This window comes from Mus caroli, unplaced genomic scaffold (assembly GCF_978045245.1).
Source record: "Mus caroli unplaced genomic scaffold, Mus_caroli_1 scaffold_6, whole genome shotgun sequence".
NCBI lineage: Eukaryota > Metazoa > Chordata > Mammalia > Rodentia > Muridae > Mus > Mus caroli.
Window position 1 is genome coordinate 9,194,681 of NW_028227261.1, and position 17,690 is coordinate 9,212,370.

At 40.1% G+C, this 17,690-nt stretch overlaps 1 protein-coding gene across 1 annotated transcript; it reads right to left on the reverse strand.

Annotated features, from left to right (window-relative positions):
- Window positions 1–8,547: 8,547 nt before the first annotated feature.
- LOC147004070 (large ribosomal subunit protein P1-like) lies at window positions 8,548–8,892 on the reverse strand. The gene is made up of 2 exons (XM_085838351.1): window positions 8,818–8,892; window positions 8,548–8,745 (listed from the first exon to the last, which is right to left on the reverse strand). Exons 1-2 carry the CDS (start codon window positions 8,890–8,892, stop codon window positions 8,548–8,550), a joined length of 273 nt encoding a protein of 90 aa, XP_085694477.1.
- Window positions 8,893–17,690: the final 8,798 nt, after the last annotated feature.

Sequence of the window (17,690 nt, forward strand, 5' to 3'; positions counted from 1 at the left end):
GCTGATGCTGCAGACACTACAATGGCAGTGACAATGGCAGCTGTGATTCCAAAATCTCTCTTCTGTCTAATTAGACTCATTATTGGGAACTTCTCTGGATCTGCCTCAACAGGTACAGGGACCAAGATTGGTAGCTGTACCACTAAGGCTAAGGATTTGGTTCCATCCAGCATTGCGTCAAAAAACAAGTGATATTTGTACAATCTAACCATTCTGTATCATTTTGAAATTCAGCCAATATAAAGAAAAATGGAGGACTAACACAAACTTCTACTGGAGAGGAAGTCATATTTCTGATAACTCTATTAGTTGTCACATTATCTAAATGAGCAGAGGTATTGGAAAGTGTGGCAGAAACATTCAGTATCTCATGAAAGGTGCCAGTCAGCAGTGCAAAGGCTGACAGACTGGTACTAGCACCTGCCTCATTACTTAAAATCCATTGGTAATATGGCCAAATATTTTCTTTTCCTGTAGCATCTTCCTTATCATTCATTACAGAAAAATCTAAAGGAGGTGACAAAGCAAAACCCTTTGCTATTTCTTTTCGAGGAAAAATTTTTGATTGACAAGGTGAAAAAACTATAGGAAATGTGAGGTCCGGATGACACCAGGGCACGCTGCGTTTGGCAGTAGCATTGCCAACAGGCCATCGTGATCTTTTGGGAATAGTCACCTTTCCCTTTATCATAATAGTGGTGATGTTTATAGGTGAAGTTATATTATTTCCAACATCACCTGAGCCTAATTGCTCTCCTTGGACGACTTGCGTTAAAGCATTAAGTAACACTTCAGAGCTCACTTTATTTTGGATAATGGGGTCTGCCCAATTAGAGATAACCTTTTTCTTTAAAAATATACAGGGTGTAAAAGGTCTATCCACATCATGCACAAAGCATAGTGTATAATTTAAATGAAAACTCGTACTATTATACACCCGTGGCTCTTGAGGAGTTTGTCGTGCACAAGGCGCATCCAGAAAACATTCTGTTGCATAAAACAAAGGCAAGGTGGAAGAATTGGAATGTACCGGTAAAGGTACTGGCCATGATCTTACTATGGCCCACAAAGGTATACTTATCCCGGTCTCAATCATCAGGAGCAGGAATAGCAGGATCATCTTGGGATTCATCTTGCTCTTTTACGGTCCTTGTCAGTCGCGTCGGGACCCAAAGTGGATTTTCTTCACCCTGTGGAAAAACACAAATAGCTCCCCGGGATCTGATTAAGATAGGATCCGGGCCATACCATTTATTATCAAGGACATTTTTCCATTTGACCATTTCATTGGGCGATTGAGGCCATTGTCCGTGCCTTTCGGCTGGTGATCTTCCAGCATCATCCAATTTTAAAAAATTAAGAGTAAATATTGTAAGGGATAGAGCCATCTTTGGCGTCATAGCCTCTATTCCCCCTTTCTGTTTTTGCAAATATTGTTTCAAAGTACGATGAGCTCTCTCAATGATGCCTTGGCCCTGTGGATTATAGGGCAGTCCAGTAATATGTTTCACTTGCATTTGTTTGCAAAATTGGCTAAATTTAGAAGAAGTATATGCAGGACCATTATCTGTCTTTAGCACTAGGGGCTTACCCCATGCAGCCCAAGCCTCTAAGCAGTGAGATATGACATGAACTGCTTTTTCCCCTGACAAGGGAGAGGCATGTAGGACACCAGAACTGGTATCGATGGACACATGTACATATTGTAATTTCCCAAAAGCTGGGATATGCGTGACGTCCATTTGCCAAACATCTAGAGGTCGCACTCCGCGAGGATTAACGCCCACGGAAGGTGCATTAATGAATTCTACACACCTACCACACTGGAGGACAATATCTCGAGCTTCTGTTCGTGTGAGCTTAAACTTTTGTCGTAATGTAGAAGCAGGGACATGATAAAGTTGATGAAAATTTTTTGCACTTTCTATAGAATTTTGTGATAGGAAAACCGTATCTCTGGTGGCTGAATCAGCAATTGCATTACCCTTAACCATAGGTCCAGGTAATGATGTATGTGCTCTAATATGTTGAATATAAAAGGGATGCTCACGCATCAAAATACAATTTTGTATTTTCCTCAAAGTTTCAGTTACTGGACTAGACTGCTTAAAATTTCCAACAGTCTCTAACATTAGTACAGCATTAACCACATAAACAGAATCAGAGATAATATTTATGGGCATAAGAAATCTTTTAAAGACTTCTAAAACCACCAAACATTCTACCAATTGAGGGGCTCCTGGTGTAAATTGCAACCTTACAGCCTTTTCATTAATCACATAACTTCCAATCCCTGTTTTGGATCCATCTGTATAAATATCAATGGCTCCCTTTATAGGAGTGTTAGCCGTTACCTTTGGAAGTATCACTGGATGTAATAACAGAAAATGTAATAAAGGATGTTTAGGATAATGATTATCAATTAAACCAGAATAACTGCATCTAAGAATAGCCCATTCATCTATAGTCGCACACAACGTCTGCATTTGTGCAGCAGTATAGGGGACAATTATGCTATCTGGCATTTTTCCAAAGTGAGTAATTGAACTTTTTATACCTTTATGGGCCATATTTGCCACCATGGTGGGATAATGTTCTATAGACTTATTAGGGGATATATGTGGATGTATCCATACCAGAGGACCATCTTGCCATAATACAGCAGTTGGCAAGTTTATGGTTCGTAATATGCATAGGCAAAAAGGTTTTTGCTCATTTATACGATTTAGCTGTGCTGTTTGGATTGCTTCTTCTACCTTCCTAAGAACATCAGAAGCCTCAGGTGTTAATTGTCTCAATGAGGTAATATGTGATTCACCTTCTAAAATTTGAAATAGAGGTTTTAATTCCGAAGTAGGGATCCTTAAATAAGGTCGAATCCAATTTATATCTCCTAATAATTTTTGAAAATCATTTAATGTCTTTAGATGATCTTTTCTTATACTAATCTTTTGTGGGGTAACACACTGTAAAGTAATAGTGGCTCCTAAAAATTGACTAACATTAGACTGCTGCACCTTTTCTGGTGCAATAATCAAGCCATTATTTTTTAAAGTTTCATTAAGAAAGCCATAAGCTCGCTGTATACTTTCTTCTTCAGGTCCACAAATCACAATGTCGTCCATATAAGGACAAATTTTTAAGGAGGGGAAACCATCTCTGACTGGTTGTAAAGCTTTTCCTACATATATTTGACATATGGTAGGGCTATTTGCCATTCCTTGGGGTAACACTCGCCATTGATACCTTTTATCAGGCTCCATATGATTAACAGAAGGTAGGGTAAATGCAAATCTAGGTTTATCTTTCTCGTTTAACGGAATGGAAAAGAAACAATCCTTAATATCTACTACTATAATTTTCCAATCCTTAGGTAGAGCTGAAAGTAGGGGGAGTCCTCTTTGTACGGGACCCATAACTTGCATTTGTGCATTAATGGCTCTGAGGTCATGTAACAATCTCCATTTACCTGACTTTTTCTTTACAACAAAAATAGGGGTGTTCCAGGGTGATTGTGTGGGTTCTACATGTCCCAAGTCTAATTGTACTTGTACTAATTCTTTAGCTGCTTTTAATTTCTCAGAGGATAAAGACCACTGAGGCACCCACACCGTGTCCTCTGTACACCACGGAATGGGCAAAGGCTCCTCAGCGGCCCCTAGAAAAAACCCAGCCGTTTCTTATCTGCTTTTACTGTGGCTTTAACTGGTGAAATTCTACCTTGTAAACTTTTTCCTAGACCTAGTCCAGGTATATATCCCATTCCTTTCATCATTTCCTTGCTTTTCTGAGAATAATCATTAGTCAGTATAAAGTTCATGGCTGACATCACATCTCTTCCCCATAAGTTTACAGGTAAAGGGAGTACATAAGGTTGAAAAAGCCCTGTCCTTCCTTCTTTATCTTTCCATTGTAAGGATTTTGTACTTATAGTTGGGGTAGCCTCATATCCTAATCCTTGTAAGCTATGTGATGATTGATTAACAGGCCAAGAAGCAGGCCACCAATTACTAGATATAATGCTTTTATCTGCTCCTGTATCCATTATACCTTGAAAGGTTTTTCCTTCTATTTGTAGAGATGTGTACTCTCTTTTCAAACCTACTCTTTCCACCCTTTGTACACTACTTTTGCATATCACCTGTTTTCTTATGTTGTTTAGAATAACTCTAAACTTGAATTTCCAATTTTAAGCTAACTTTCTGTTACAAGCAAAAGGCTGCCTGCCCCTTTAAAAGCTCCATTTGCAATCGGCCCTCAACAGGGCTTTTTCAGCTGTACTTGACTCCCAGCCACCATGCAGCTAACTTGTCAATTTTTGCTGTGCAGACTGAGACTGCTTTTTATTATTTTTCAACATGAAACACAGAACAATCATTCAATCATCCAAACATGAATTGACAAACATATAGACAATTTGGTGCACCAAAAACAGACAATAGACAGCTCAAAGGGACACAGATATCCTAACCAGAGCTAAGAATCTCTCCATAGGAGTCAGAGAGGAAGCAGGACGTCTCCCGTTTTCCTTCTGTCCCCAGGAGGGCTCTGAAATAGCTTATTTTCATTTTTTCTCTTTCTTCTGGGAATTCTGCACAGTGGCTGCTTCTAATAGTTACTCCTCTTTCCCTGAGAGCTATCATTAAGCCTTTGATGAAGGCTGCCTCTTTAGTCAAAGTCCTCGAGAGGAGGGTAAATTGACTTAATTTTTTGTTCTTCATTTTTTATATTATCCTTTATATCTTTATATTATCCTTTGTATCTTTATATTTTATATTATCCTTTGTATCTTTATTTTTAGCTTTCTTTTTTTATATTTCTTAAGTTACTTATTTTTCTGCGCGCGTCTTCTTTTTCCTTTCTCTCTGTTTCTGATATGCCTTCCTGGTACTCCTACAAAATCGCTGCCCTTCCTTAACAGCTGGTCCCACACAAACCCAGCAACAACTACCAGACCTACTGCGTAAGAAAGCATACCTCTCAGAGACTTACCTTAATTTCTTTATACTTACCGGTACCACCGTTCCTCAGCTGAAGAGTTCTGAATCCGTGCAGTCAAATCCTTCTCAGCAGCCTGTTTTGCAGGAACACTTTATTAACACCGCTCCCCAGCTGAAGAGTTCTGAACCCACGCCGGATCCTTCTCAGCAGCCTGTTTTACGGGAACCTTTATTAACCGCTCCTTCCCCGCGATGCAGTTCTGAATCCTCCCTGTAGCAGGGTGTCTTCGCTCGTGCCTGAAGATGTTTCGTCCCGGGTTCTCGGCACCACTTCTTGCGCGCGCGCGTCCGACTCGACCAGCAAGAACGACGCTGCAACAGGATCCTTCTGCACGCGTTTATTGGGAGAGCTTGATTGCAGAGGCGAAAAGACCCTTAGCCCAGCCCTGGTGCTGCTTCATATAGGCCTAGGAGAGGCGTGTCTCACACCCAGATTGTGTTGTGTTTGGTTGATACTTACAACCTCATTTGCATTCTTACATCTGATTGGTTACTTTCTCTCTTATCTGATTGGTTACTTTCTCTCTCTTCTGATTGGTTACTTTCTCTCTCTTCTGATTGGTTACTTTCTCTCTTATCTGATTGGTCAATTTTGGTCAATTCTCAAAACCTCATCTTGGCAAAAAACTTTCCTGCCTATGTATGCGTGGTGGCCAGCAGAAGCCTGTGCCACTTTGCAACGGCACATGTGGCTTCCCACAGTTTTATACTGAGCAATGTCTAATTTTTACCACAGAGGTATAAATGTACCTTTTATTCTCATAATGCAATTGTTGTTTGGGATGATTACTGCCTTTGCCTGTTAAGCTAGGCGTAGTCCTGGAAGCCTCTTGCCTCCCTACAATCTTATCTAGACCTAGAGTGTTTTCAGCCTCTGAAATTTGCTGTTGAATAAGCTCCCCCTTTCTTGTTCCTTCTCAACTCTTTCTCTTCTTTTTTTTATTAGATATTTTCTTCCCTTACATTTCAAATGCTATCCCCTTTCCTAGTTTCCCCCATGAAAATCCACTATACCCTCACCCCTCATCCTGCTCCCCAACCTACCCACTCCTGCTTCCTGGCCTGCCTTGGACAGCACGGTGGGAATTTCACCTAAGTGGTCAGGAACCCAAGGTGACTGGAACCAGGTTGGGAATAGGATCGGCGTGACAGACAGACAAGCACTCAGTGGTGAATCTGCTGCTGCTGCTATAAAATCTTTACTTCAGGGTTCAGATTATGTACACAATCAAGACGAAACAATTTTCTCTTGGCAAATCACACATCGTAGTTCTTCTTCTTCTTTTTTTTTTTTTTTAAAGATTTATTTATTTATTATATGCAAGTACACTGTAGCTGTCTACAGACACTCCAGAAGAGGGCGCCAGATCTCGTTGCGGATGGTTGTGAGCCACCATGTGGTTGCTGGGATTTGAACTCTGGACCTTCGGAAGAGCAGTCGGGTGCTCTTACCCACTGAGCCATCTCACCAGTCCCCATAGTTCTTCTTTAAACCTAACACAAATATAGCTTACTAGGAAATTAAATCACCCCTCGGCACTCACCTGTGGTTTTGCTGCCAGACTGAACTTTCATATTGACTCAAGGCTCTCATAACCTTTTATTTACTACTCTAATAATCTCATTCAACAACACATGCATTGTCAATCTAAACTTTGTAATATTTCTTGCTTATTTCTTTTATTCCCAAATACGTCTACTCCTGACCATCTAGAAGTATCTCCAAATGATAGGAAAACATACACCTGCCATCTCAAGGTCCACTGTTGCTCATCTGTTAGGCACACCAAGGAGCCCTACTTCTTTTTATTCTTTCCCATAGACTTAATTCTGAAATTTCATTTTCTTCCCCTTTTTCACAATCCATCTGACTACGTTCTTATCTTAACTTCCAGTCCAGAGAAGTGGAGTATCTGTTGGGTTAAACTTATAAGGGCCACGATATCTAGGTTCTTCCCACCATCCTCTACTCAGCTTCCCTAGAACTGACTTAATTCCCCCTCTTCACTGTTAATCCTAATTCCTGTAAATTCTGGATTTCTTCGTCCTGTATAGTTTCTCTTTTACTTCTGACAAGTTTATTAATGCCTAATTCTAATTGTTGTATTAAATTAATGTCAGTGCCCAAAATCATATTTTCTCTTTGCAAGATCTGCAAAATCAATTGTGCTGCTTCAGACAAAGTCTCTGGTGGGATGACATTGCGGGCAAATTGAGTCAGGCTCTCATCTATTTTTGCTACAGACACTGGCGCCATGGTTGTGGACACTGTGGTCGAAGCACCCAGCACAGTTTCCTGGCTAGTATTTTCAATTCTTAAAACATCTAAAGATACATCTTTCCAAATCACAAAGTTCTTTGTATCAGCAACTGCCATCCAGGCAAACATGCCAAGGACATTCTTTGTCATCCCAGAAGGGGACATGGGAGGGACAGGCAGACTGCCAGGGACTTCCAGGAGGCCTAGCTCCACAGAGCACAAACCTCGGGTCTGGTAGCCATTCAATGAATTTTTCTTTCATTGCTACACAGACTCCACTGGAGTTGGAATTAGCTTGGGTTCCCAATGGAGGAGCTGGAGAAAAGACTCAAGGAACTGAAGGATCCAAGGCTACATCTGCCTACGTAGCAGAGGATGTCCTTATTAGATATCAATGAGAGGAGAGGCCCTTGGTCATGGGAAGGCTCCATACCCCAGTGCAGGGGAATGTCAGGGTTGGGAGGCAGGAGTAGGTGTGTGTGGGAGCACCTGTACAGAAGCACAGGGAGGGAGGATGGAATACAGGGCTTCCAGAGGGACAAACCAGGAAAGGGGATTACATGAAATATAAATTAATAAAATATCAGCGTCAAACAACTTTAGCCATGGTGAAAATTCTCTGGCATTCATTTGTGGTTCTGAGAATGAAACAACTATTTAGACTTAAGTATGAACTAATACACTTGAAAAATATATTTGATGCATAAAAATATAATTGAAGCATAAAAAAATGTCCAAAGTAGATTCCACAAAGTTGTGTTCCAATTTGCACATATCTCTCCTGGCCTAAATCCTTGTGAAAATACACACACACAAACACACACACACACACACACACACACACACACACACACACACACTTACTCATGAATGCATTCATTCCTATTAAGGTTTCTTAAAGCCTATCTACAAAATTTCTCTTCAGCATGAATTTATTCATGTAACAGATACCAAGCAACAAGGCTTCAAGTCAGAAAAGTCAATCCTTCCTCAAGAGTGGCATCATAATTTTTGAATAGATTGTTGACCCTTATCAGACTCGTTTCTTCAGAATCAATAATCTTGTGTGACTGGATATAAGTGTGTTACATAAGAATACTAGCAAATCCTTTATAGACATGTATTCCACTCAGTATACATTTTTTTCAGATGCTCAATACTACAGTAATATGCAAAATATCTAACAGGTTCATTATGCACTAAAGTTTGTACTCTTGTGTAAAGGTATCAGGAGGTACAATTCAGGTACAGGTTCAGCTCTTTATTGGATAAGTTAACAAAAGCAGTTTAGTCAAAAAGACCAAAGCCCCTGTCGTCTTCGGACTCCTCGGCCTCTTCCTTCTTTGCTTCCACTTTCTTCTCTTCAGCTGGGGTGGCAGCAGTGGATGGAGCAGGACCACCAGAAGGTGCAGCTCCAGCAGCTGGAGCAGGCCCATCAGCCTCAACATTGTAGATGAGGCTACCAATGTTGACATTGGCCAGAGCCTTTGCAGACAAGCCAGGCCAGAAAGGTTCAATGCTGACAACCGCTGCTTTAATGAGGGTATTGATCTTAACTTCCATGACCATCACCTTGTTGTCTTGCAGGGTGAGAGCAGAGTAGATGCAAGCAAGCTCGGAGATGGACACCATGTTGTGGACTGCTGGCACGGTGCCAGTCACCGGATGAAGTGAGGGCCTCACCCCAATGCAGCATTAGCAAACTGAACACATTAACAGGGTTTCTCTGTAGACATCCCAATGGCTATCTTAGTAAGGTGACAGTGACCTATAGGGACCTGTTCTGCCCCATGCCCATGTATGCTTCTCCCATACAGTGCCTTCCTGGCTGTGTTAAATCACCAGTGATGTGGACTAGATTCAGTCAGACCCTCAACTCTCAGGGGCCCCTTAACTGTCTGGAGAATCAGGGTGGTTCTGGTACACAGGCATGAAGGAGTCAGCGGGGTGACAAACAGATGTAAACATAAGAAAGTGTTGATCTGAATGTAATTTCTCAAAGGAAACATCAGACTTATGATACAGAAGAAAATAAGGAAGTTACGTCACACATCACCCAAGGTACGCTGAGGTTACCCAATGCTTAATGACTCTTTACACAAAACAGAAGAATGCATACATAAAGACTGACAGGAACTAGGTAATGTAACAACTGAGACAAAGTCATCTCTATCTAAAGTCAGCTATATTCCTAAAAGCCAGGTGTGAGGTCATTATGTTCCCAGGGCAAGTCCTTTCTTGCCGAAGCCATAGTTCTAATTCTGATTTATTGTTTATCCCACCACCAGCCAGCTCTTAGTAAATACCTAACTATGCTATGCTTCTGGGTTAGTGAAAGTATGTGCTAGGGAGTTCTGCTCTAGCTAACCTTCTCATGAATAATGCAATACTCTAGTTCCTCCTTAAACCACATCCCTTCCTACTTCCTAAACCATTGTAAATTCTTGTATATGTGAGTGACTGGGCTGTTATTCTAAGTGATTTTGTCAGGGACTTTCTTCTATTAAGTAATGTAGTCTGCCATATATAACTGTAATAAGAATTCTAAACTTATTTTACTAAGCTTGCCCTGAGATTTATAACTCTATTTAGTAGATAGTAATGCCTGATTTCTTTCACTATCTCTTTTTTAATACTGGAGGCAATCCGTCTTAATTGGTAACATTCTTATGAAATCCCAAGTCCAGGGCCGGCTCAAGGGCTGGCTAGGACATTGGTGAAGGCCAGGAAACAAAGTTCAACCTAATTTAGGTATTTGACAAATCATTCCTTGGAGGCACTGATAATAACACAATACTGAAAGAAAGCACACAGATCCATTCACCTATTAACACAAGGTTAAGTTTTGAACATCCATGCTATGGGATGCCAAGGCTCCAGGAGACTAAGTTTCCAGGAAAGTTTTTGCCTCAGGACTTCGTCCAAGCTTTTGGGCTTGCCACACAGATTTAACTGGAGTGGCTATGGCACACCAGCACCTGGATCTGTAAGGTTCTGCAAAGAAAGGCTTTCCACGTTCACTCTTCTGCCTCACCAGTCTTGATTTCTGAACTTATAAATATGACCATAAGTTACTTGTGAAATAAAAGATGTTTAATTGAACAGAAGAATGAGGGCTGACCATGACTCAGAAGTTAAGAGCAGGTGTGGGGGTGGGATGTTGGTAAGCTGGGGAGATAGCTCAGTGGTTAAGAGTGCTGATTGTTCTTTCAGAGATCCTGAGTTCAATTCCCAGCAACCACAGGGTGGCTCACCACCATCTGTAATGGGATCTGATGTCCTCTTCAGGTGTGTCTGAAGAGAGCTACAGTGTACTCATATACATAAATACAAAATTAAAAAAATGTTAAGAGCACACTGGCCTGCTCTTGTAGAAGACTCAAAATTGATTCCAAGCATCAACATGGTGGCTCTCAAACATCTGTAGGGACCTGATTCCCTCTCCTAACTTCTGAGGGCACCAGAAAACAAGTCGTGTAAATATATGCAGGTTGGCGAAATGTTCACACTTGACAATAGACCAGAGATAGAAATTTGAAAATGGACAGAAACATAATAATAACACTAATATAATAAATCTTGAAAAATAATAAAGGCTGAGAGGGGAGTCATCGCTTCACTCTCATTTATAAAGGGGGATACCTGCAGCAGATACCCTCAACAAACTCCCTGGCACATTTTCTTACATCACACCAAGAAAACAATACCAGACTTGGCCATGTGTCCCCTAAGAGTTTGACATTGGGCATCAGGGACAGAATGCTCAATACCACAAATGTGTCTGCTTCAGAGCTCTGTCAAGTGAGCTCAGTCGGCGCTTACCTACACACACATCCCATGAGGGATGGGAACACAAAGCAGACTGTTCTCAACTTTGAAATGTCATGTCTTGGAGAGCTGCAGCCGGAGAGCCTGGTTCAAAGGCAACATACTTAGTAAAGCTTGTGGTCTTAGACGAACTCATCTGTCCTTCCACATACATATATGGAGTACTGGTGTGTCCCAAGCACTGGACTAGCCAGGGCACTAGGGAGAGAAATGGACAAGATCACCGTTCCCAACTGCATGCAGCTGACATGCTCTGAAATAGTTTCCCCACCAGGGATGATATGGTGAGACTAGAAGTCAAGGACAGGTAGCCATAAAGAGCCCAGCAGAAGTTGGGACACTGTCAGTTCACTGAAAGTGAGCTACTGCCACCTCACAAGACATCTCCAATCTTGTCACCACAGCAGACTCAGTACTATTGCAAAAACAACCTCAGCATAAGTCTCCAGAATAAGCCTTGCTCAACACAAAAATAATCTGAAGTGTGAGGGAATTGAATAACAACTTATGTAAGTAGATACATATTTCCCACAGAATATTAAATTTAAGAACATACATTAACATTTTTAAAAATTACATTTATTGTTGGGTGTAGTGGCTCATGTCTTTAATGCCAGCACACAAGAGGCAGAGGCAGGTGGATTTCTGAGTTCCAGGCTAGCCTGGTTCATAGAGTTCTAGGACAGCCAGGGTAAGTAGTAAGATCTTGCCTTGAAAAAAATAATCAAAACAAAACAAAAATAACTGAATTTTAAAAAATCTATTTGTGGAGGGGAAACACAGCTTACAGGAGGCCATTTTTTCCTTCCTCCTGGGATCAGGGATCCAGCTGGGGAGTAGGTGCCTTTACCTACCAAACCATCTTGCTGGGTCATGAAAACATATTTTTAAACATGCTACATATGATTCCACTGTTTACATGGAAACAGCAGACATTCCATACAAGACTCTGAACCAAGCACTGCTTTAATCCTTTGGATGATGTTTTTATTTTGTTTTAATTTTAATTATTATTACTGAGGGTGGGGCTTGGGGTGGAGCTTGCAACCCACAGCCTTATGCATGGTAGACAGGTGCTCTACCACTGAGCAACATCCCCAGTCTTCAGGAGTGAATTTAAGCTCCTCAACTCATACAGACAAACAAATATGCCCAAGCCTTAGGAAGGGCATTGGAATTCTTCTCTTTACAGATGATGAAACTGAGGGGTAAAGCTGACCTTGGTGGTGCACATCTTTAATCCCAGTGCTCAGGTGGAGGGTGCATCTTTGAGTTCAAGTCCATCCTGGTATTCAGGGTGAATTCCTGGACAGTCAGGGCTACACAGAGAAATCAGGTCTCAAAAAACAAAACAAAAATACTTCATTGTTATTTATGTGTGATGTTTCATTGAATATAAGTCAGTGTACCATATGCATGCCTGGGACTCACAGAGGCGAAAGAGAGCATCAGTTCCCTAGGAACTGCAGTCATAGTTGGTGGTCATGAGCCACTATGTGTGTACCTGAGAACAACCTTTGGTCCCCTGAAGAGCAGCCAGTGCTCTTAACCACCAAGCCATCTCTTCAGATCCTAGTTCCTCTCTTTAAAATGTAGCTGGCAAAAGGCATCCTTGCTTCAAGTGGTGGAGAATTAAATAAACTTTTTATTTCTAAAGAATTTGGAAAAGTACCTGGCCTCTCTTCCTTATGCTCAGGAGCAAATGCATTATTAGCTGTGAGGTTGGTTCTGGGTGCTGCATACTGTACAGAGCTGGTGCTTTGTAAATCAAAGCTGGGGGCAGTGACCCCAGAATCCTGGACCACAGTCATTCGTTGCCTCCTTTGTGTTTCAAGTGAGGGTCTTATGCAGCTCAGGCTGGTCTTCCTCAAACTGACTATGTTACAGAGGATGAGCCTGACTGTTTAATCCCTCTGCTTCTACCTCACAAATGCTGAGGGGACTAAAAGCATGTACCTCCTCAACATGTGATATGGGTCTGAGCTCTGAACACAAGGTTTGTGGTGCCAGGCTAGCACATTCCCAGCCTGAGTTACTACTTTCCTTTTAAACATTTTTCTTATTTTATTGAAAACATATTATTTTTTTGTATAAGGGTGTCGCCTACATGTGTATCTGTGCCCCATCACATACATGCCTGGTGCCCACAGAGGTCAGAAGAGGGCATTGTACTTCCTGGAATTGGAGTTTCAATTCTGATCCACCATGTGAGTCCTGGGAGTTGAACCCTGGTCCTCCACATGGGCAGCAGAGTGTTTTTAATTACTGAGCTGTCTCCCCAAGCCTCTAAATCACTTCTTAAAATGCAGGAATGTATATAAACCCACTGGCAACATATTCTCGGCAACCTCACTAAAACTGTGATATAACTCTAAATGTCACACAGGATGAGCAATGATAAATACTTACAAAGTTAAAAAAAAGAAAAAACAAAGAAAAAGAGAGTGACAGTTTACACACATACATAAAAGATAAATTTTTTTAAATGAGTCAAAATAAGTCCTATCTCCAAACTAAAAAGTTGTTTTGGGCTGGGGAATGGTTCCGTTGGTAAAGAACCTGGGAAAGCCTGACTGACTGAGGTTTGGATTCTCAGAACCTACATAAAAGGCTGGATGCAGGCTAGAGGGATGGCCCACTGGTTAAGAGTACCTGTTTCTTCTGCAGAGAACCTGGGTTGACTGTCTGTACTCACATGACTGTTCACAACAGGGTATCTGATGGCCTCTTCTGACCTCCTAACACACTTGCACACATGCAGATAAAACACATTAATAAACATTAATAAACTTCAAAAAACCAGAAAAAAAAGAAAAAAAAAAGAAAATAGAATAAAGAAAGAAAAATTTAAAACCTGGACATAGCCACATGCATGTGTGTGTGTGATTCCAGTGTTTACTCTCACTCTGGGACTGAGAAAGCACAGCCCTCCAGCAGTCAGGGTACATCTGCCTGGCAAACACCACTAAAAGTCAGCGATGTAGGAAAATCAGTACATGATCAAAATCTATGACACTGCCCTAAAGGGTTTTTCTCTTCAAAGACACAGGGTGCAATCTTATAAAATAACTTATATCAACATTTAATAACTTTATTAAGCCAGATGTTGTGGTGCATGTCTGTCACCTCAGCCCTCAGAAGCCTGAAGCAGGAGGATGACAAGTTTGATGACAGCTAGTATTAACATAGCAGAAACTTTCTCTAACAAACAAGGGTCTGAAGAGATGACTCAGTGGTTAGAGCACTGGCTGATTTCCCAGAGGACCAGAGTTTGGTTCCCAGCACCCACAAGGTCATGCATAACTATTAACTCCAGTTTTAGGGAATCTGGTAGCCCTCTTCTGGTCTCTGTGGGTACTGCATGCACATGTTGCACAGGCACTTGCAGGCAAAACACCCAAACCCACAAAAAGGTGGGAAAAAAAGTAAATTCATTAAATTGGGCATGTTGGTACATGCCTGTAAAATATAAACAAATGCAAATTGACAATGTGTTCAGCATGCAAAGTATACTCCTTAAATAACATAACACCATCACATGCTTTTAAACCACAGAGAGACTGGAGAGACAGCTCAATGTATAAGAGCACTTGCTGATTTTGCAAAGGACCTGGGTTTGATTCCCAGTATCCACACAGCTCTGGCTACAAGGGATATGGTGCTCTCTTCTGACCTTTATGGACACCAGAGATTGTCATGGGGCATATATGCAAAATAAAGCTATAGAAAAATATTTAGCTAAATAAAGTAAAACTCTCCCAGTAAAACTGTTTCCTTCTCCCTCTCTGTGGCTCTACCCTCTCAACTGTACTGTACTGCTGCCCATGGACTCTACTGTATTCCTTTACCATTCTCTTCTTCCTGTACTGTCTTTCTCTCCCTTAAGTAGCTTCCTCTTACTCTCTCACCTCAGTAGTTTTGGGCATATCCTGTTCTCTAAGATCTTTCTCTGATATTTCACATTTTCTGCCATTCAATTAGACAACACTTTCAAACATGTGCACCTCCTTCTACTTAGTAAATGTACTTTGGTTGTTTGGGATTAGAGCAAATCCTAAAGGCTTGCTTGTATTCCAACCACAGTGAGGAAAGTTGTGTGCCTTGTGCTGGACCACACCCTAAGTCAGAACAGGTTTGAATATCCCTACACAATAGTTTAGTTTGGCAGAATTTCTTCCTGAACTGAAAACCAAGATTCACAAATAATAGTCTTCATTATGTAGACAGCTGTGCTATCTATTCTGACTTCTACCAAGAGTTGCATTGTGAACTTCTTTGATGATTGGTCAATGAAAAATCTGTCCTTTGCGAGACTGTATTCCTTAGTATTTGCAATCTAGAAATTTTGTGTGCATTATGAGTGGCAAAAATATGGTTCATAATGTCTCTATTCCTTGTATGGGAGAGAGCTTTACTATGTAGAACACGAGGAATATTTCCTAGTTTTCTTATATTCATTCATTCTTCACAAAAAAATGTCTTATTTCCGAAGTTCTCATGAAAATGTTATGTCTTATTCTTTTGTCCATATTTTCATTAGATTATTTTCTATGTAGGTTTTTGTGTAAAAAGGTGTCTAATCTTATATATACTGTGTGAAAATATATGTTTTACACTGTCAATACTTGTAGCCACTTTTCTGAATTTAACATTACAGTTGCCAGTTATTTTCTCTCAGGGCTTGAAAAATATGATTCCATGCTCTCCTGATTTTAAGCTATGGATAAATACTTCCCACACCCTTGGTCTTGCAAACTTTATATGCCTCAGTATGGGGGGAACGCCAGGGCCAAGAAGTGGGAGTGGATGGGTAGGGGAGTGGGGGGGGGTGTCTGGGGGACTTTTGGGTTAGCATTTGAAATGTAAATTAAGAAAATACCTAATAAAAAAATAAAATAAAAAAGAAAAGAATAGGGATAAAGTCAAAGAATCTTAGATGATTCTTTTTTGTGTAATCTATAATCATGTTAGATCAATGAGCTCAAATAATAAAGAGAAGAATATTGTTGAAGTCAAAAGTTTCATATTTTCAGTTGTGCCAGTAATAGATTCATGATTTATGTATCCATAAAAAATGAAGTGTTTGTATGATTCTTATACATCTTAATATGGTCATTTCCATTATAAAAATCATTTTACTTTATCACTTTTTTCACATCTGTCATTTAGTTATACATGTATGTCTAACGATTCTGAAGGGAAACCACTGTGTAAGTTATGAAATTATTATCTGTATTGATTTTTCATGTAGTCACAAACATTATATTAATGCTACCTATTGCTAACTTTTTATTTATATCATTAAATATTCTCAAATTAATTCTTCATTAAATAATCATTTAACTCTTCTTCATGTAAAATTCTTATAAAATCATATCACAAGGTATTTGATTCTATGTCTTGTTTGTAATTTTTTTTGTATACACTGACTTTACACTTCCTAACTGCTACAATAGAAAGAAACATATTTCTTTTAAGTCATTCTTGTATTTGGTGTTGTTTTTTTTTTTTTTTTAAAGATTTATTCATTTATTATATGTAAGTACACTGTAGCTGTCTTCAGACACTCCAGAAGAGGGAGTCAGATCTCGTTACGGATGGTTGTGAGTCACCATGTGGTTGCTGGGATTTGAACTCCTGACCTTCGGAAGAGCAGTTGGGTGCTCTTACCCACTGAGCCATCTCACCAGCCCCACATTTGGTGTTCTAACTCTCTTTCTTTCTTCTAGAAAGGATGCTCCATTGTATATAGGTCTTACAATCCAAACTGAGCATCTTAGACTAGCTGTTGACACCCAACTTCAGACAAGAGAGATACAGGGTTCCTATCTGAGCAAAACTGACAGTTGTAGAATTTGGAAGTACAGTTTTACTCACCATCACTTTACTATCTGTAAACTAGATGTAACACTGGAATTGTTCTTTTTATCAAAAAAGTGTTCATAAACATATATTCCTAGATGTAGACCTCAAATATATACATTATAATGTCTAAATGTATGCTGTGAGTCTGAGTCCATTAAGTCATCTACGTTTTACTGGGAGAAGTCAACACAATATGACTATGATAATTTTAGATGATACCATTTCTTAAAATGGACTCATAGTTCTCATGACCTAACATACTTCCTGTTCTTGATTAGGTTTCAGAATATGACATGAATTCTCTCTCTGAAAGGCAACCTTAAATCCAATCAGAATATGTTTTACTGTAATTGGTTTTTGTCTATTGCTTTCATTAAGCACCATGTTCAAGGAAACTAATAGAAGAAAAAAACTACTTTGGGTAAGGCTTCCAGAGGATAGCCATCAACCATGACAGGGAGGACTGATAGAACATAGTCATGTTGTTGAAGTAGAAAGGTGAAAGATCACATCATCAACCCCAGTCACTAAAGAGAAAGAGAGAATTAAGATGCCTTGGATCTATTCTTTATTCTCATAGCCAACCCCCAGTGTCATACTTTATTCAGTAATGTTCCAACAGCTAAATTCCTCCAAACATTGTGACCCACTCAGGATCCAACTTTAAAAGATAAAAGTTTTATCCAATAGGAGAATCAGTCTTCTAATATCCTTGTACTTTTTAAATTGATTTTGAT